The 20,871-nt window shown below is 43.9% G+C and overlaps 1 protein-coding gene and 12 non-coding genes across 15 annotated transcripts in view; 1 reads left to right on the top strand and 12 right to left on the bottom strand.

Annotated features, from left to right (window-relative positions):
- ncanb (neurocan b) overlaps window positions 1–20,871 on the top strand; it is a 180,644-nt gene that overhangs the window by 63,026 nt on the left and 96,747 nt on the right. For all 3 annotated transcript variants that reach the window (XM_052074737.1, XM_052074735.1, XM_052074736.1), the window contains 2 exons: window positions 4,710–4,826; window positions 19,587–19,700. In XM_052074737.1, the coding sequence (XP_051930697.1) occupies window positions 4,710–4,826; window positions 19,587–19,700 (231 nt within the window). The remainder of the gene's footprint in view (window positions 1–4,709; window positions 4,827–19,586; window positions 19,701–20,871) is intronic.
- Window positions 16,343–16,413, bottom strand: trnag-gcc (transfer RNA glycine (anticodon GCC)). The gene has a single exon. It is a non-coding gene; the product is annotated as a tRNA-Gly (tRNA).
- On the bottom strand, window positions 16,673–16,743 carry trnag-gcc (transfer RNA glycine (anticodon GCC)). Its single transcript has one exon. It is a non-coding gene; the product is annotated as a tRNA-Gly (tRNA).
- Window positions 16,846–16,916, bottom strand: trnag-gcc (transfer RNA glycine (anticodon GCC)). Its single transcript has one exon. It is a non-coding gene; the product is annotated as a tRNA-Gly (tRNA).
- trnag-gcc (transfer RNA glycine (anticodon GCC)) lies at window positions 17,023–17,093 on the bottom strand. The gene has a single exon. It is a non-coding gene; the product is annotated as a tRNA-Gly (tRNA).
- trnag-gcc (transfer RNA glycine (anticodon GCC)) lies at window positions 17,195–17,265 on the bottom strand. The gene has a single exon. It is a non-coding gene; the product is annotated as a tRNA-Gly (tRNA).
- On the bottom strand, window positions 17,367–17,437 carry trnag-gcc (transfer RNA glycine (anticodon GCC)). Its single transcript has one exon. It is a non-coding gene; the product is annotated as a tRNA-Gly (tRNA).
- Window positions 17,540–17,610, bottom strand: trnag-gcc (transfer RNA glycine (anticodon GCC)). The gene has a single exon. It is a non-coding gene; the product is annotated as a tRNA-Gly (tRNA).
- Window positions 17,714–17,783, bottom strand: trnag-gcc (transfer RNA glycine (anticodon GCC)). The gene has a single exon. It is a non-coding gene; the product is annotated as a tRNA-Gly (tRNA).
- On the bottom strand, window positions 17,885–17,955 carry trnag-gcc (transfer RNA glycine (anticodon GCC)). Its single transcript has one exon. It is a non-coding gene; the product is annotated as a tRNA-Gly (tRNA).
- Window positions 18,057–18,127, bottom strand: trnag-gcc (transfer RNA glycine (anticodon GCC)). The gene has a single exon. It is a non-coding gene; the product is annotated as a tRNA-Gly (tRNA).
- trnag-gcc (transfer RNA glycine (anticodon GCC)) lies at window positions 18,230–18,300 on the bottom strand. Its single transcript has one exon. It is a non-coding gene; the product is annotated as a tRNA-Gly (tRNA).
- On the bottom strand, window positions 18,402–18,472 carry trnag-gcc (transfer RNA glycine (anticodon GCC)). Its single transcript has one exon. It is a non-coding gene; the product is annotated as a tRNA-Gly (tRNA).

Raw genomic sequence — 20,871 nt, 5'->3', positions numbered from 1 at the left:
TGATGTATTACGTCGACTCATCCTCACCTCTGTCTCTCTCTCTCTATCGCTTTCCTGTCAACCCGAGTGCACAAACACATGTCGGCCATGCATGTGACTACACCAATATTTCACCCACTGAATCGTGGCGGCCATGACGATGGCCATGAGGGCTCTATTAAAGTGGCAGCGGCTCTGCATTGTTCCCCCTGCGCTCCGCTGCATCGCTCTTCAGGATTAGCTTCTCAATGCCAGACTCGGGTTATCAGGGTCTAACCTATAGAGGAGGCAAGCGGGAGGGGGAGGGGTGGGGGACTCTTGAATGGGCCAAGTCATGATCTCGGTCTCTGCAAAGCTATTACAAGGTTCACTGAGTACGACTACAGCCACATGGTGCCTGATAAGCACGAGTAAAAAATAAAAATAAAAAAAGAAAAGAAAAAAATATCACTACAAAACGACCAAAAAGCATGTACGGAAAATGGTATCTGAGAACATTGTGTTTAAAACAATATCTACAATTTTTTTTCCTCAGGTGTGTCATGATCTGCGTTTTTGATTTGTATTGAGTTTAGAGCTGCAGATATCAAATATTTTGCAAAGTTTACGTGACCTGGGCAGTTGTGCTATTCAAAGCTAATGATTTTTCAGTGTCCTACGAGTGTCAAAAGCAGCAAACTGACCTATGATAGACTAAGATACAGTAAAACTACTTACCTTTGAAGACCAGAGGAGGATGTTGGCTGAAAAATATCACCACTAGTGGCATCTTATCTATACTGCTGGAATAGTTTTTTCCTTAAATTTCCCTGCTCACACATGAATTTGTGTCTGAAATGGATCATTATTAACCCTTTCAGGGACAGCGGTTACGACAGTGGACAGCTTATCATGTTATCAGGTTACAGGGTGCGGGAATGGGTTAAAGTGTATTTTCTGAACAGACAGACCCGTTCGTTTCTATGTAGTTTCAAAGTCCTGTTCCATGGTTGTCATCACAAGACTAAAAACACCATCGAAAGACGTCTATAAAAAACAGACAACAAGATTTCTTGACATCGCAATTATGGTCGGTATTGCTTGACTTTTAAGGCATTTTATTTTCCCTACAATGTCATTCAAACGGCACCTGGTTCAACTCGTGGGGTGTTCCATTTATGCGACATCCGCTTTGCTTTTCCGTTATATATACATCCATTGCTCAGCATTCCTTCTCCAGCAATCCACTTTCACGGTCGGTTCTACATCCTGATTTCATGCATTAGCTTCCATATGCAGGCCAACTCGTCGCTAATCTCCGAACTGAACGGCTTAGAAGAAACTTGGGATGGCGACCCCTTTCCAGCTGTGGAAAACACTGCTTTCGTAGGTTGTGGGAATATATATCCACTTTATATTTCAGCTTCCAGCCCACTATTTTTGCCCGCCGCAAAGAGCAAGAGTGAAAAGTAGCAATGGACTGGCCGTCCTATTTTAAGAGCAGTGTGTAATTAATCATAAGCTAGAAGCTTTAAGCGAGGCAGAAATGTACGATTGCGTGGCTCCCTCGACGGCTTTACTGTCCCTCGCCTGGCCGGCATCTCTCAACTTGCGATTTCCTCACTTAATTCGAGCCACAAAAACACAAAAGTGAGCTGCAGAATACAGAACACAGCCCTTGAGAATGTATGCATGACGCATGGGCAAATGGCGCACAAAGCGCGACTCGTTCTGTCGCCCCTCGCTACGGATCGCATTTGTTTCACATTGTGTGTGTAATTGATTTTTAATTCATTGTGTTGCTCATATTGTACTGATCGTTTACATGCTTTTCAAATTTCCTTAGCTCCATTTCTGGTTATATTGTACTCAGCAGCACGATGGATGGTGGTCGGTGGCTATCAACTCGGTCTCACAGTTTTGAGGTTCTGGGTTCAAATCTCAACTCAGGCCTTCCTTGTGTTAAGTTTGCATCTTTGCAAACTTTTTCCCCAAGTATTGTACTTGTCAATAATGTATCTCAACTGGGATAGGTCTGAGTGTGCGATGTTGCTCCACTGTAAATTTCAAGTGTGGAAACAACTTTACTGATGCACAACCACCAGTAGATGGCAGTGATCATTGAACATCATATCATGTGACTCTTAAAAAAGTCAAAATGCTCTAGAATGGCTGGCAGTGAATTTAATTTGTAGAATCGGGTTTAACCATCACCGCATATCTGAATCATTGCAATTGTTTTTGTTCTTTTTGGTGTTCTTGAAAGTATCTGCTCTGGAGGGTAAAATTCATGTTCTGTAGAGCTTCAGTCTAAGGATTTTACATCGCCACAACCACATGGAAACAGTCTTTCCTGTCAAAAGTGAATTATTTCAAAACTAGGCGCATGCACATGAAAATGCTCCATAGCTATAGTTATATGTCAGGCCTGAAGTGGCGCTGCAACACCACTACAGAAAGTGACTTGAATTTGATGACACGAAGTCCTTGCAATGTAAATACACTCACAACTAGAGATGCAGCACACACCTGCCGTATCTGTCCTTGTCAAATGCTTTAATGGCTTTAAATGTGTCGTGTGGTTAAGTGAGGTCTCCAGCATGTGGTGGATGAATGCAGATAAATAGCGTGTCCACTTGAGCTGTGATTAAAACGTGTTGTGGAGCTTTTCCCGTACAAGCATGCTGAGATAAACCACTTATCTTTAACAGCACTGCAGTGCAGATAACTGTGCCAGGAAGTGCTTGGAAATCTTGCAGATTGCTTTAAGAATATTTTTACATGATTTTATTTTTTTCGGATTGGGGTGGGGAGCAGTTTAGTTGTACTTTGAGAGAAAAACGGTTTAATTCAGCTTGCTCCCATTGTTTTGTTGTTGTTGTTGTTTATAAACTTAGTTACACACATGCAATTTTAATCTTCTCTGCAAGAGCTTGCAACTCCGAGTTGGAGAGAAAACCACCTGCATTAAAAGCATTTTGATGTCACTAAGCTTTCTCCGACAAATGAAACATTTTCCGCATGTCCGCCCCGAGGCTCCCGGGCATGAGTTGATTCTGTGATTTGGAAAGCATCCTTCGCTTCCCGCTCGCTAATTTGAGGGATGAAGGGGCCCCTCAAATGTTCCTGACTGGAGAAACATTTGAGGCCAGAGCGCCATGACCTGACATTTACGCCCCTCGGCGGAAGATCACGCTGTCTTCTCTCGACATATGTCATTAACCTTCCAGTGATGGATGATGCTCTCTGCCATTCAGCGTGCGACTTACGTCGCGCTCTAGTATGCACTCGGACGAGAGGCTGGCAGCCTGTCGCGGGAGTCTCGCATGTCGTCTTGCAGGAAATTGAACATAATCTGCTGTAAAATCTCTGTGCGTGCGCATGCGGTCGTGTGTGGGTTGCCATTAACATTCATGGCAGGCAAGCTTTCAGGGGAACTTCTGGTCCTAGTGGTGTACTGCAAGGGCTTCTATTATTAACTCCTCCGTATTGTTTGGGTCAAATTTAAGTCATTTTGACATTTGGCAGCAATTAAAATCCCCTTACTTTCCTTTTTTTTTACTGGATATGTTCTAGGTCAAATTGGATCTGCATTTACTCGAATGGATCTTACATTTACCAGAATGTGTTAAATCAAGGAAAATATTGGTTATGGTGGGAATCTTGAAAGTCTCCTCACTGTCTTTGTGACACGATTAGGGACTACAAAATCAAATCAAATTTTGTCTCGAATAAATGCCTAAACGTCAGAATACAAAGTGGAAGAATAGTGCTGATTGTGTTGGCCGTAGTCTACATGGGATGGTTGTTTGCTAACTGTGGGCCTGACGACTGTCAATCAAAAAGCCTCTCAATCGATATGCTTGCACGTGCACCTCACCCGTCTCACTCTATGTTTGATGTTTATACAGTATTTTATTTTCTAATGTTAACTTACAGATTAACATGCTATTTTTAGAGGCACATATTTCAGGTGATGGCCACGCTAACATGTGCTAGCTAATGTCGCTGATTAGCCAACACAGAACCTCACTACAAAACTAAGCTAAACTATATAAAAATACTATTGAAATGAATAAATCTACAGTTAACACTGTTAACCATTCACTTTTCTAAAATACTTTTAAATCCAATACTCAAGTGCACCTAGTGTGAGATACCTCAATACTAAAGTAATACTATATTCCACAAGGTGACTCTACATTCTACAATGCTATTTTCTGTTATGATACAAAGTATCACCGAAAGAATGTACCAAACTGATAATGGGTGGATTTAAAAAAAAATTATTATCTTCATTATTGCTCAACCTGCATAACGTCCACCGTAATCAAATTGTGAATCATCACCTCTTTATTTGCACCATATTCAATAGTGCAATAATTACGATGTCATCGTCCATTAAAAGGCTTTTTCCCCAAACGGGCCTGGACTTATCTCCATAAATGATGTTTATTACCTTGCCACGCAGCAGTAATCTGTCAGAAGAAGTACATACTGCATATACGAATGTGTGGTGATCAGCTCTTTTACGAGGGCTTCGGCACATTTGTCGGACGTGACCTCACTCGGGTATTTAATGAGCATCCGTTGCAATAAAAAGTGGTGTGACGCGCCAAACATCTGGCAGACAGTCGGAAAAGAGACATGCTTTCGCCTCATTTGCCGTCGCAGTTTGTCAACATTTCCGGGCGCTCCCGTAATGCTCTTTCTTTGTCATGGAATGAATTATGCACTCTCTTCGTTTGCAGTTGAGAGCAACCCGTGCCAGACCAACCCATGCCTCCACGGAGGGAGCTGCCTGCAGGAGGGCGACGGCTATAGCTGCTACTGCCCGCAGGGATTCTCCGGGGAGAGCTGCGAAATCGGTGAGTCGAAGTCCCCTCGGTTGGGGCCTGGGTCAACAGATGGTGCCAAAGGCGGGCATATGTTGGTTGAACATTTAGCAGCTGTACGCCACTGCACACTTCATTACATCACATTGCACAGCGGAGTGGCTCTGGGACCCGTATTTTTCTTTTCTTTTTTTTATGTTCTAAAAATAAAATTAAACATGACCTACATCAGAATGATGTTACGAAGGATTAGGGCCATGTGCCTTACATGCATTTTTTTTTGTAGCGCTTGTTATCATTAGACTAAAAAGAAACGTAGCGTAAGGTAATAAAAACATGAAACACATCACCATTCAAACATGCTTTGGTGTAAAAGTGAAGTCAAGTCAACAGTAGTTATAGAGCACTTTCAAACAGCCATCGCTGCATACAAAGTGCTGTACATGGAGCAATTTAACATGCACAATAAAAAGTAAGATTGGAGTCATATATGCTGATGACCAGTTTAAGGTTTTATCATCATTTTAAAAGTCAAGATTACAATAATTGGGAATAGTGTCTTTAACTAGTAGTGACTTTTTTGGTGAGCAGAGAGGGGAGGGGTGAGCAGTTACACAGGGAAGAGGAGGTGGGATGGAGGGAAGTTGGGGAAAAGAGAGATTTGACAAATATGCAGTGTCCTGAAAAAACAACAAAAAAACAAACAACAAAAAATGATGCAAAACTTTAGCCTGAAGGTCAACATGAGAAGCTCACATTCTGTTCTAAAAATAGCTCATCACTGACACTGTGACTTGCTAAGTAGAATTAAAACAAGAGAATATCATTGACATTTATTTTTTGTTTCTTTATTTATGTATTTAAAATTAACATGGTTCACATTTCTTTATGTGAGGGCTAGTAGGGTTTAATGCCTCAAAAAACATTCTATTCGTGCACACTCCTTTTCCAAGGCCATTCATCACTTCATCTATTTCCTATAGTGGTTGTCCTCATTAGGGTCATCAGTGAGCTGGAACCTGTCCCAGCTGATTTTGGGCAAGAGGCGGGGTACACACTGGACTGGTTGCCAAAAAATTGCAGGAGCAACCATCCATCCATTTTCTATAGCCCCGTTGGAATCTATCCCATAAGAAGGAAAACAGCCATTGACATACACATTCACACCATTGGACAAACATCGAAGCATGGTGTGATTGTCAAGGAAAAAGGGAGTGTCCACAAAAAATAAACAGTCAATGGGCAAAAATAAGGAGAGTGTAAATATGTCAAGAAGTAATACAGTAAGTGATCGCCCTATTGACTGAGACGGTGACTCTCCACACTTTGCTTTCATTTGTGATCTGCAATATTTCAGTGCAATTTGGAATGAGGGAGCAAGCTGGACTACCAAGAGAAAAGCCATTTAAGAACCTAAAAGATTTATAAAACAGTCAAAAGATCTACCTGTAAATCATATCATCGTCGTCAGCGTTAAAGGACCAAAAAATTATTTTAATCACGATATAGTTTCTTGCTAAACCCCTTGCAAGTCAACCACCGTCATGTCCGTTTCTTCGAATCCATTTATTTAATGAACCAAAATCAATCAATGATCATCTCTGAAGACCAGTGGGGGGGTTCTCCACATGTCACCAGCGTCACAGCTGTGATCTCTACGTACTCCGCTGCATGTGTCCATCCTTGTGATCAAATATTCTCACCTTATTCTACCCGCAAGGGAGCAGCTTCATCCCTCCACTCAGCTGTGTGATAGGAGAGCATGTCCGTCATTGTGTGTGTGCGCGTTGCGCCTATGCGTGCGCGCCAGAGACTTGCAAGGACACAGCAATCACAGGGGAGCTTGGAGCTCAGTGAGGGGTGGAGACGCCGATGAAAGCAGCAGCAGCAGCACACGCCGGATATTTTGGATGAGGGGCTGCGAGTGAATCATGAGAGGAGGCGGCCAGTGTTGTCAAATATCAAAAGGGGCTCTTCCAGCTCCCACTGTGAAAGGGGAACAACGGAAGCGGGCAGTCACCTCGTCACGCTGGCTTCCACGCAAGAGGTGTGAAGCATTGTCTTTCTGTCCGTCCCATTTTGCTTTTCGGGCTCACATGGCAGCTGGAGGCTATCCTAGTGAATATCTGGACACCGAGTACTGGCCACCAGCCAATCACAGGGCACGTGACACAAAATGACCCTCAAGGACAATTTTGAGTCTTCAATAAACCTTTTTTTGAATGATGGGAGCAAGTGCAGAGAGAATATGCAAACTCCACACGGGAAGGCTCAAAATGAAGTTGAAAGCGAGAACTCAGAAACCAAGGGTACTCGATACAAATCCTAAAGGCCAACAATGAAGAACAGCCTTGATGGGCTTTGCAATTTTTAGAATGGCCTCTCTTCACTGATTGGCCGGGACAAACCAGACTGTTTTATAACTCCTTCTCTGGTGTCCATTTGGTTGTCAGATATGGTTCCTTGCCATCACCCTGCCACAAGGCTTCTTCCAAGCTCTATAATTCATGCCGCGACCCACACACGTATACACACATGCTCACATTAATCGCAGCACAGCAAATCATCACTGACACTGTGTGTGTGTAATTCATGTCCTTAATGCGCATTTGTCGCGAGTTATTGATGCAGTGCGCCAGTGTTGATTGATCTCCCTCGGTGTTAATGCGCAAGCACACCCAACACGTCCGCATAATTCGCTCCTTGTGTCTGTATATGCATTAAAGTTTATTGATGATGGGTCTCAGCGCTGTTGTACAAGCTCGTGTTTGACCATTAAACATGCAGCTGGGGTTATTGTTCGCATGAATATCGGTCACAAGGGGCCACTGCCCAATGCTACAACATGAGTAGGCCAAATACTTTTTGGTAATTTTTGGAATTATATGCAGGACAAAAATAGTACGGCAATAATATTCACATTTTGAGTGTGTTGATTTTTCAGGGGGAAAAATGGCTTGTTGCACTTAATGTTGGTTTCTTGTTCAGCAGTTTTGTGTCAGCCTTGAATGGTAGTTTTTATGCAAGCGTGCCCTTTGCACTGCGGGGAAAAAAATATCACAGCACGTAGTTATTTTGTTGTTTGCTTAAAACCTGTTGTTGTTGTTGTTGAGTGAGGATTGTGGATCTTTGTTACACATCCTCTCGTCCTCATGTTGAGGAATGATGTTGGCTACGTTAAAACATGGCAGCCTCCCCTAGGGGAGGCACATCTTATGTAATATAATTTGCGATTACTTCACCTCCATTTACATTTTTTTTTAAATTTACATTGATGTGAACATCCTGTGATTGGATGGCAACCAGTTCAAACTGCCTACTCCCCAAATATACCTGGGATAGGCTCCAGCACGCCCACGGCCCTCATGAGGATAAGCAGATCAGAAAATGGATGGATGGATGATAGAAAATCTTTTTTGCATACTATTGAAATTAACCCTTTCATGCACCCTGTTAAGTGATAACGTGATAAGCTGTCCACTGTCGTAACCGCTGTCCCTGAAAGGGTCAAAAGTGGATTTTGGAAAATCATGAACATTGAATGAATCAACACATTTTCACATACTGTCCATTTAAATTTGTGAGTGAAAATTTGATATGATTTTGTCATTATTTCACTTTTGAAACTCTTGGTGACAATTTCTGGGTTGGGATTTTTCTAGTTTAAAAAGATATGCCTTGGTTCAATAAAGGTTGGGGAACGCCGCTTAGATGCTCGCAGGCCGGTTCACAAAAGTGTTAGTATCAGAAAGACTCTGGTGTCCTCGAAGACTTATGCACCGTAGCATATATTAAAAACTGTGGCACATAGACCCCGCCCACATAAATGAAAATATGGCTTCCTCGGCGCAAGTAGCCGAATAGCTGCGCTATTTGGCGTCCTGCACATGTTCTCCATTTGCTTCTGTGCTCGTCAGGAAGCAAACTGATTTGATTTCCTCCCCTCTCCGCTCTCGCTGGCTACTTTTTCAATCATGACGATTAAGATCTGAGCTTCTCTCCCGCCTCCGCTGCTGCTCGATCATTTCACCACCTCCCGCTCTTGCCCCCCCCCTTTTTCCCTTCTTTTTTTTTTTTTATATTCTGGCTTCTTTCATGATTCTCCAATTTGTCCTTTCACTCTAATTGTCCCGCATCAGTCATTCGGGCTCTTCTCTTATCGGCTTGCGATGTCTGCGTGCTGCATGTTGCTCTTTAGCCACTGCCTACCGATTCTCTTCAGCACTTCTCTCCAACACATCTCATTTCCTGACACAACCCCTTCACCTCTACACACACAAGCACACACACTAACTCACACCGACACACACATACACTCGCATGCACAAATCTACACACTCAACCGCACACCTACAGCACAAACACACGCTTACACATGGACACCCCTAGAAACACACCTACATAGTAAAATTTGTCGGGTGATTTTTACACAGTCAGATTTTTTTTTCCCTCTAATTGAATCCTATTTAAACGTTATGAAGTACAATCGCCTCCCCGGCCACCAGAGTGGGAGTACATTTTCAGAATGGATCAAAATCTCTTCACTCAGAGAACATGAGGCCCTGCCCCTTACTCTTATCACTGTAAAATCCCCTACATACAAAGCTCTTGGAAAAGTCGTAATGTACCACTTCAACAAGTAGTAATTTGTATGTGTATGTATGTGACTCAGTAACTGCAGTACTAGTATCTGCTTTCGCAAATGCTGAAGAATATATACCCACTGAGTGTCGTTATAGCGTCTGTCCACAAGTGTTGCTGCACCGTTATGCCTCATTAGTCCATCTCTATGGTGTTTCCCAATGTGTGTTTGCCTTAAGCTAACGCTGAATTTAAAGTCGAAAGTCGACGGGCAGTTCAATCTGAATTATGTAATTTGGTCCTACAGTGTAAAACTAGACTTATTACGGGGTTGAACACAACTTTCTCTGTATGCGGAATATTCCGTCTTCTACTCAGACGAGAACAACAACAACGATAGTGTGGGGACAAACAAGTCAGCTCGCTACCTCACGTGAACCCAGTGTGGATGAGGCTGAGAGGTAAGGCTGAGAGGGGAGGGGTGGAGAGATGGGAGTGGGGGGGGGGGGGGCAATGCGCGTGGCAGAGAGCATCTTTGGCGAGATTGATGAGCGACGCTTTGTCACAGTTTGTCGCCAGCTGAGGAGGCCCTTAAGAAGCCCCTCTGATTGGCTGCCTCTTGCCACCTCCGCCTCCTCCTCCCCATGCCTCATTAATTCATCCAGGCTGCTGCGCTCCTCAATCAGCATATGATTGAGTGCACCGGCAGCCCGACTCTCGCCAAAAATCAACTTCGCCGAGACCACCTGAGCCCTTCGCTATCTCTACACTTGCACAAAAACATCTGTGTGTGCGGGATGGGGGGGTGTGCGCGCGCCTGTGCGCATGTGTGAGTGTGTGCGTGTACACTCTTATCTATGTCGATAGGTGAAGCTGAAAACGAAGCTTCTAAAAGCTGCACACGTGAAGTGACTTAAATTGATTCTCCTGTGAAGACTCTGAACCGGGTTAGGGGGGTCTTATCAGCTGTCCACAAGGGGTCTCTCACTCACACACACACACACACACACACACACACATATATTCCAATGTGAACTCTCAAAATAACTACAATTAAGAACTGTCACAAACGCATCTAAAAAAACGTGCCATTCATCAGTCTGTGGTAAGGCAGATTGTCTGTAGATGGACAAAGTGCAGATCTGCTGCTACTCTTCCTAGGAGCGATCATAAGCGTCAAATTCACAATCGGTAAAACATTTAGCTTTCATTGGAGGGCACAATGGAGGAAACCACAGAGGAAGTTTGGAAGGGGCGCACAACCTCATCCCAATTGTGACTGTAAAGTAAATATGGTTTGGGACAGCTTTGCTTCCTCAGGTTCTGGACGCATCACAATTATCAATATAAGAATTAATTCAGAAGCTAAGATGGGTGACTATCAGCCCGTGCCTATCTGACTGATCATCTTGTTAGCCGGTTGTGGTATTCGAACGAGCTGAAGTATTTTATTTTATACACAATTCTGGTTGTTAACTTTATCTTCCATTTTTTCCTCTTGACATTTCCCTCACATGGCTTCTCCTAAGCATCATTGCCTCTCGACAGTACATCTATCTGTCTATCTGTATAGTCGTTGCACTTTCCTCTCTAAATGGCAACCTTATCCGCCAACATCCGTCGCTGTCGTTGCTCGCCTTTAAGGGCTCTTGGATGTCTTTAAGGGCCCCTGCCTCGCCACCCAAAGACCATACCCTACTCTTTTATCACACTGATGCGTTGCGGTCGAGTGTGATCATCCATAGCTTTCAGGGATGCGTTTCATCTCTATTTTTATCCCCTCACTTTCCATCACATTTTTTTTTTTGCTGTTTATTGAGCTTCATCACCCATCTACTTCTGTGAAGACACTCGTACACGCAAAAGTACAACTGTGATCTCTTGAAGTGGAACGCTTCCCGAGAGGGTTGGGCGTCAGGCCACCTGTCACTATTGTTGATGTATTTTAAGAGGTAACAGCTTTGCCTGCCTTTGCCATGTCATCATCAATTCATGACAATGCAGGCCAACATAATGATGCATACTCGCATCTATTTCTGGACACAAATTTATCTGCAGGAAATCAAGATATTCCATCCTGGGCAAAGACTTCTTCTTTTAAATTGACTCCTCCCCTTATGACCATGATTTTTCTTCTCAATTTCTGCCTCATTTCTTTATCAAAAATGTTTAAAGAGTCAACTCGGGCTGCAAAGTACGATAATTTTAATGATCGATTAACCTGTCGTTGAATCCATGAATCGGAAGAAAACATGGATGTAAAAGTTGAAAAAAACCTCTAACTGCCTCTATCATGAAAACAGTGTGGACATTGTTTTAACCCTTTCAGGGGACAGTGGTAATTACAGTGACAGCTTATCATGTTATCAGGTTACGGGTTGCATGAAAGGGGTGCATTTACCATGCACGAAAAAATTGGCTGAATTTCTTCGCCAAGCTACCTAGTTACTTTTCGTCACAACAGTGAAAGTTTAGAACAGGGCGATGTCGCATACAAGGGCATACCGCCAGTCACAAATAAGCCCCGCCACATGGACAACTTCCCCACACACCTAGTCGACGTTGCCTCTGGCAGGCTTGGGGTAAGTGCAACCATTAAAAAAAAAAAACAGCAAAAACAAAACACTCATGCAAAGTTCATAATTTCTTTTGCTGCCTGCTGAACTTTACTCTTGTCTGGCAGCATTGTTTGAGTAGTAGCATTCCAATAGAGCCATCTCCGCCCATCTCCGCTTTGTTCCAGTAGCAGGAGAAGTAGCAGCAAATAGGGCAGTGCAATCCAATCTCTTCATTGATTTGATTTCAGGTTCTTTGATATATTTTCGGATTCATCTTAAATCAGAAGGCTGACAAATGTATAATAAGTGTTTATCAAATAAATGTTTCTCCTATGATGTTATTTTGTTTGATTTTGCTCAGGCCAGTAAAAGAGAAGGTTCTATTGTATTTTCAGCTTTTTCATTCCCGTTTTCTGGTTTACCGATTTTGTGGTCGGCTTAACGTGGAAATAAATGTGATTACTGAGATTGCGTCTTTCCTCAGAGAATCATCTGGCCCTCAAAAATCTCATTCAGATTTGGGGATTGGGAATAGCAGTGAGGAGAGGAGTATTATATTTATTTCATCCCTCGTTCATTTTTGAAGGCTTGAGACATTTGCTTCACTTTTCACCAGACACAGCAAAGCATCGAATTCGAAGAGTTATTTTGTCTTCCCCCTCCCTCCGTCCCCCTCACATAGATTGATCGGCATTGCACTGAGCTCTCACGAGAGCATCTAAAAGCCCTTGGCTGCTTCTTTGTCTTATTCCTGGTCCATCCTGATTCTTTTGTAATCCACCTGCACCCTGACACAGCTGGAGGCACGGGGCACTACACACACAAAGACACGCAGTCGTTGCCTCATTCAAAAGCAGTCTTGCAAGGTAACAGAGTACAATTTATAGCTTAACCATCTTCTTCACTCGCTACTGCAAATAAAATCAGATGAAATAGTTGAGATAATGCCTGAACTGCGACCGATTAGAATATCGCTATTTCCAGATTGAGATATCTACAAGTCATAAATACAGTTACAGATATCAAACAGTGTCATTTGGCCACATTAGAATTTAATTTGAAATATATCTTGCCCCGGATTTTTCACTTCTCAAGAATTACATTGCTTTTATACAATATTTATTTAGTCTTGATAGGCATGAATAAATTGTAATACTGCCATCTACGGGCCAAATGTAGAGTGGCACTATTCTGCTTTCCTTTCATGTCAACCTATCAAATACAAAGGACAAAGACAGAGACATTTGCAGATGAAAACGTGTGCTGGAAAAGCTCTGATGGTTATCAGCCACTCCAGCACACAGCTTGTTTTGAGATTCGTATTGTGAATAGTAATATTGATGTGCTTTTTGACTTCATGCACCAGTCTTTCGAATTACAATTCCATGCATCCATTTTCTGATCTGCTTTATCCGCACAAGGGTTGCGGGGGGTGCTGGAGCCTATTTTACAATTAGAAATAAAATTACAATAAATATTCTGAAATTAAAGGTTGCCGAATTTCACACTTGGGAAGGCACTTCCCAGACCCAGCTATTTGTATACAAGATATTAAGAGGTCAGTTTTTTTTCATTTTTAACAAAATGTTCCCTTTTAAAGCAGAAACATCCTCCATGATATCCAAGTACAGTACATTTTTCAGTTCAAGCTTCATCAAGACGAGCTGTATGTGACATTAACAAGCTCCACTGAATACTTAATCAACACAATTATGATGCGCAATGACACCGAAAGAGACCATAATGAGCTGGTATTAACATATTTCCCTTTGTCCTTGTCAGCAAACGTATGCCCTGCCTAAGCGTCCGCATTTTCCTCATTAATGTCCGTCTTTTATCTCATTTTCCACTCACTCCTTTAATGCCCCTCATCCTAATGAAGTGCCTTTTCCCCCACTTTTTTTCTGACGGCTATTCACTACTTTTCGAAGCACTTAACGCCCAGGACAGAAATAGACTTCCTTTAGAAGTCTCCTTCTAAAACTCAAAAGATGGTAGTCAGGAATTTCTTTGAACTGATTTCTTTCTTTCAGGCATTCAGAGTATCAGATTTCACATTTAAATGTTCGCTTTTTTGTTGGGGAGGGCACTGAGATGTCAAGCTGACACGTACACTCTTATAAAATGGCTGGTGAGCTTTCAAACGTTCAGTGCTGTCGCTTAGCTGTCACCTCAGTGCTGGTGATTTGCCGCCCGTCTTTGTCCACTCGATCTACATCTACATCAATCACCACCATTGTTCTGATTGGACCGTTGAAGAAGCATCACGTTCCTCTTCATTTAAAACGGACAATTTAGCATGCGGATCTGTCTATGTGGTGCATGTAGCAGACACGTGGAAGTGTTAGAAATAGCGAAATCCTTTCAAATAATCTGTGGCTATGAAGTAGGCGGCTTACAAGGAAATGAGTCATTCATTACTTCCCCATCCACTGATTTATGGGGCCAATTGGTTGTCGTTACCGTGGCAACGACGGGAGTTCGGATGAAGCGAATCGCATCCATTCAGATTCGAGTTGATTTCCACGCAAGACAGCAATCTATTACCAAGTTGATTAGCCAATCCACAAAAGGGCAGCAATCGACTCAGAAATGGCTAATGAGGCTAATGCCGCTAATGCCCACTAAATTATTTCCCACTAAATTCCTATGCCGAATAACATGTCGTCATGAAATTATCAAGTGGGAAGACTACCATCTTGACTTCAGGTGAGGGCTTTGAAAAGTGTCTTTCACACCGACAGGCAAAATGGCTACAATTTTCCTATGATGTTCATCAGACGTTTTGGGGTTGAAAATGGTCATAAACATCGCTTTAAGGAATGAACCTCTTCCATCTCACACTGCGGCAAAGGCAGCCATTTTCGTGTCAAAGTAGACAACAAATTTATTTGGGGGTGAATATTTAAGTTAAGTTAAGTTAAGATATCCTTTATTTGTCCCACACTGGGGAAATTAGAACATGTGTTCAACAGCCACCGCTTTCTTTTAAAGCTTGTTTTTTTTCTTCATTTATACAGGTTTGTGTTTTAAAAAAAGAAAAAAGAAAAGACATTCTTGACAAATAAAGTAGCAGGATGCACAGCGGTACTCTGCCGAAGCATCGATTGCTTGTCTTGAACGTTTACTGCACTTGTACCCGGACCGTGAAAGTGCTGGCTAAAGCCACCAGGAGCCAGAGCCGTGAAATTGCTGATTAAGGTCGAGGTCTCACTTATGAAGGCGAGGCAAAAGCGCCGTTTACTTTTTTTATTATTTTTTTTTTCATACCCTCTATTTGCAAGCTTGTCGGCTGGTGGCAAGGCTACCAAGTATCGCTCTTCCGCTAGCTTGGTGGAAGGAATGAAAGAGCCATGTATTTTGTTTTTTGAATTGAAGTTATGTTATTTGTAAAATGTGTTTGTTTATTTATTTGTTCAAAAGACTTTCAGGTTGAGGTGTGTTGTGGGAGAAATGGCCCTCGAGGACCGAATTGGCATTTATTCATCTGCTTTCTGAAAGACGCTATTTGTGAACACTATTTATAAAGGGTCCACTGAAATGCAAAGAGGTGATTGGTCCTCAGCTGTTACTATCTGCAATTTCTCATTAGACTCTAATACAGGGGTGTCAAACTCGTTTTTTTGTCGCAAGCCACTTCGGAGTTACGGCTTCCCGTAGAGGGCCAATGTAAAATCTCACGTTATTTCTTGCCTATGACAATTTGACATTTCGGTACAGATTTCAGCAAGGACCATGAAAGTTGACACACATGATTTGCTCCCGCGGGCCACATAAAATGATGTGGCGGGCCGGATCTGGCCCCCGAGCCTTCACTTTGACACCTGTACTCTAATCGGTATCCTGACAACAACAACAACAACAACAACAGCAAATAACACAACACTCATTGTGAAAAGTCGTTCTAATCTATCATTCCTCATTCTTATTTTTCTTTTCACTTCGTCCTCTGCTCGGGATGAAGGATAAACAAAGGATTGATCACCAAACAAAACCTGAAGAAAGCCTCACAAGTTGTCACATAAAACCATTGGAAAGCCTTTCGCTGCGATTGGCTGGCAGCCAGTTCAGGGTGTACCCCGCCTATGGCCCGAAGACAGCTGGGCTAGACTCCAGCACCCCTTTGACCCGTGTGAGGATAAGCGGATTAGAAAATGGATGGATGGAAACCCTTTCACCAGGGTCCATAATGCACAGACCTTAATCAAGTTTTTGCAGAAGTCCTACCACACTGGAAACCCTCCCCCCCCACACACACGTTTTTTTTTCGTAAAGAAAACCAGCCTCGAGTTACTCTCCTTATGACGTGCACATCTTGGCCACACCAAAAAGAAATGATTCACAGTTGACTTGGTCAGCTAAAATGAATCGCAGCTGAGTTTGACACCTCAAAGTTGCAAAAGCTTATGTTGCATTGGCCGGGAATCGAACCCGGGCCTCCCGCGTGGCAGGCGAGAATTCTACCACTGAACCACCAATGCTTCGACTGTTTTATGTTATTATTTGTTGTTCAGCTGCACAGTTGCACAGCTGACTCCCAAAACTAGAATAGAGCGAAAAGTGCATGTGCAGGGAATCGAACCCGGGCCTCCCGCGTGGCAGGAGAGAATTCTACCACTGAACCACCAAAGCATATATGCTTTACAGCAGAATTTAGCAAGACAGCCGTACATTAAGCTTTTGGATCCAAAGGGGTTGCACAGCTGACTCCCAAAACTAGAATAGAGCGAAAAGTGCATGTGCATTGGCCGGGAATCGAACCCAGGCCTCCCGCGTGGCAGGCGAGAATTCTACCACTGAACCACCAATGCATACGTTTTGTTTCACACTGGTAGTTATCGAGTGACAAAGCAGCCTGCATTGCATTTGGACATTTTTTCCTTGTAAGAACGAGGGGAAAAAAAAGCTGTATTTGCATTGGCCGGGAATCGAACCCGGGCCTCCCGCGTGGCAGGCGAGAATTCTACCACTGAACCACCAATGCATATATGCTTTACAGCAGAATTTAGCAAGACAGCCGTACATTAAACTTGGATCAAAACCTCCGGCACAGCTGACTCCCAAAACTAGAATAGAACGAAAAGTTCATGTGCATTGGGCGGGAATCGAACCCGGGCCTCCCGCGTGGCAGGCGAGAATTCGACCACTGAACTACCAATGCATACATTTTACTTCACACTGGTAGTTATCGGGTTACAAAGCAGCCTGCATTGCATTTGGAAATGTTTTCCTTGTAAGAACTAGGGGAAAAAAAGCTGTATTTGCATTGGCCGGGAATCGAACCCGGGCCTCCCGCGTGGCAGGCGAGAATTATACCACTGAACCACCAATGCATACGTTTTGTTTCACACTGGTAGTTATCGAGTCACAAAGCAGCCTGCGTTGCATTTGGACATTCTTTCCTTGTAAGAACGAGGGGAAAAAAAGCTGTATTTGCATTCGCCGGGAATCGAACCCGGGCCTCCCGCGTGGCAGGCGAGAATTCTACCACTGAACGACCAATGCATTCATTTTTACTTCACACTGGTAGTTATCGAGTCCCAAAGCAGCCTGCATTGCATTTGGAAATTTTTTCCTTGTAAGAACGAGGGGAAAAAAAGCTGTATTTGCATTGGCCGGGAATCGAACCCGGGCCTCCCGCGTGGCAGGCGAGAATTCGACCACTGAACTACCAATGCATTCATTTTTACTTCACACTGGTAGTTATCGGGTTACAAAGCAGCCTGCATTGCATTTGGAAATGTTTTCCTTGTAAGAACTAGGGGGAAAAAAAGCTGTATTTGCATTGGCCGGGAATCGAACCGGGCCTCCCGCGTGGCAGGCGAGAATTCGACCACTGAACTACCAATGCATACATTTTACTTCACACTGGTAGTTATCGGGTTACAAAGCAGCCTGCATTGCATTTGGAAATGTTTTCCTTGTAAGAACTAGGGGAAAAAAAGCTGTATTTGCATTGGCCGGGAATCGAACCCGGGCCACCCGCGTGGCAGGCGAGAATTATACCACTGAACCACCAATGCATACGTTTTGTTTCACACTGTTAGTTATCGAGTCCCAAAGCAGCCTGCATTGCATTTGGACATTTTTTCCTTGTAAGAACGAGGGGAAAAAAAGCTGTATTTGCATTCGCCGGGAATCGAACCCGGGCCTCCCGCGTGGCAGGCGAGAATTCGACCACTGAACTACCAATGCATTCATTTTTACTTCACACTGGTAGTTATCGGGTTACAAAGCGGCCTGCATTGCATTTGGAAATGTTTTCCTTGTAAGAACTAGGGGGAAAAAAGCTGTATTTGCATTGGCCGGGAATCGAACCCGGGCCTCCCGCGTGGCAGGCGAGAATTCTACCACTGAACCACCAATGCATACGTTTTGTTTCACACTGGTAGTTATCGAGTTACAAAGCAGCCTGCGTTGCATTTGGACATTCTTTCCTTGTAAGAACGAGGGGAAAAAAAGCTGTATTTGCATTGGCCGGGAATCGAACCCGGGCCTCCCGCGTGGCAGGCGAGAATTCTACCACTGAACCACCAATGCATACGTTTTGTTTCACACTGTTAGACACTAGATTTACACTGTCTTGTTAACTCGTGAGTGATGCCCTCTAGTGTCTAAATGTGTAATTCATTTAGTGAATGCTATTACTCATTTAGCCACTAGAGGGAAGCAGTACTCTATGAAACATCACTCACCAGTCTACGAGACCTCAGTCAATGCAACACGTGTTCCATTGCGCCCAACCTGCGGGCCAGACGGCACTGACTTTATGACAGGGGCCGAGGGCCGGATGAAATTCGACCGCGGGCCGGATTTGGCCCGCGGGCCGGACTTTGGACATGCCTGGTCTAAATTGTCTCTGGATGTGAGTGTGAGTGCGGATGGTTGTTCGTCTGTGTGTGCCCTGCTATTGGCTGTCAACCGGTTCAGGGTGTCCCTCGCATGCTGCCCGAAAATGGCTGGACTAGGCTACGGCACCCCCAACGACCCTTGTGAGGATAAGCGGATCGAAAAATGGATGGATGCATATACAGTGATTTTGAATGGACAAATTGTGTTCAGTTCCTCTGCTGGCTCCCACCAGGATATGCAATATTGCTGACAAGAAAAGGGCATTTTGAGAGTACTTTGCAAATCAGTGAATTCTCCAAAACAAATTCAAAAGGCAAGCTAATATAATTTTCCTGATCGAAAAAATACATAGAGAGTTGTTGCGTGAAAAACTGGCTGTCCTTACCCGATTATGTGTGTTGTCATCCAATTAGGAGGCGATTTCGCTTTTTCTTTGGCCTTTTCTGTACAATGCCGCCTCCGAATATAACCTGAATTATGGAATGGATGGCGTTCTACTCTGGAGATTCCACTTTTACTTCCTCCTCACATTGTGTACCCTTCCCTTTACTCTTGCAATTAACATGACGCGCTGGAGTGCATTCCTGATGACTTGCAATCAATTGGCTTTAATTAGAAGTTGTTTCTTTCAGGACGCGCTTTTCCTAATCTTTTGTACACTTTATCTCAAGGTTTGGGCTTTTTTTTCCCTCCCTTCTGTTGGCAGCTCGTTTGAAAAGCCAATGCCGGAATTGTGCTGGTGCGTTAGTATGCACCTTGTTACTTCACCTTAACTTGACCTGCTTCTCTCTCTGTCCTCCAGATGTTGATGACTGCCAGTCCAACCCCTGCCGCAATGGAGGAACTTGCATCGACGAGATCAACTCTTTCGTTTGTCTGTGTCTGCCCAGCTACAGCGGCGCCAAATGCGAGAAAGGTAACAATGGCAACCGAGCAAATTGTTGCTTTAAAAAAAAAAATCTGTTTATTCATTTGGGGGCGGCCCGGTAGTCCAGTGGTTAGCACGTCGGCTTCACAGTGCAGAGGTACAATAAGGGTGGCCTGGTGGTCCAGTAGTTAGTGCATCGACCTCACGGTGTGGAGTACCAGGTTCAATTCCAGCTCCGGCCTCCCTGTGTGGAGTTTGCATGTTCTCCCCGGGCCTGCGTGGGTTTTCTCCGGGTGCTCCGGTTTCCTCCCACATTCCAGGCTGATTGAACACTCTAAATTGTCCCTGGGTGTGACTGTGAGTGCGGATGGTTGTTCGTCTCTGTGTGCCCTGCGATTGGCTGGCAACCGATTCAGGGTGTCCCCCGCCTACTGCCCGGAGACAGCTGGGATAGGCTCCAGCACCCCCCACGACCCTAGTGAGGATCAAGCGGTTAGGAAGATGAATGAATGAATGAATGAATTAATGTTTATTCATTTGGGGTTGCCCCAAAACAAAGATTTGGGGGAACCCAAATTCAAGAGCTAGAAAGTGTTCAAAGGCAACTTTGAAGAGGTCCCCACAGAGAGAGAGAGAGAGCAAGTTATTTGTTGACAGAAAACTCATAATCAAACATTTATTAAATATCCCCTCCCCCGCCTGCGTTGACGCAGACACCCTGGAGTGAGCGCCTTTTCTCTACTATCCGCATAATCACTCGCAAATACATTTGAAACTGTCCCAAAACGAGGGGGGGAAAAAGCCTACATTTTAATCCATCGGCGTCTCCCTCTTGGAGCTGTCAAATTGTTTCAAAACAAAGCAGCCTAATGGAACAAGAATCAAGAACCCGTCCCCTGCGCTTCCTGTGAGAGCAAACCGTGGATGTCTGAAGGAAAAGAGGCTGCGGCAAAAGGGATTTGTCTCTCATTAATCCTGAGGTGTGGAGTCAATGCAACGTCCTTCTCGATGGTGCGCCTCCTCGCTCAAGTCTCTGGATGTTACGTAATCTAAATCCTCACTCCATACATTCGTCTTTTGCGGGTTTGATTTCTTTTTTCTTCTTTTCAACTGCAGCCCGAAGCGACCGCGCCGAGACCTTGGCGAAATTGGCAGCAAAGCCAACAACAAGCCCACTTCATAATAACTCACCATTAACACTCTTACAATCGCCGCAGTT

The sequence above is a fragment of the Hippocampus zosterae genome, chromosome 8, assembly GCF_025434085.1.
Source record: "Hippocampus zosterae strain Florida chromosome 8, ASM2543408v3, whole genome shotgun sequence".
Lineage (NCBI taxonomy): Eukaryota > Metazoa > Chordata > Actinopteri > Syngnathiformes > Syngnathidae > Hippocampus > Hippocampus zosterae.
Note: the sequence above shows the minus strand (reverse complement) of the source record. Positions and strands in the feature narration are given on the sequence as shown.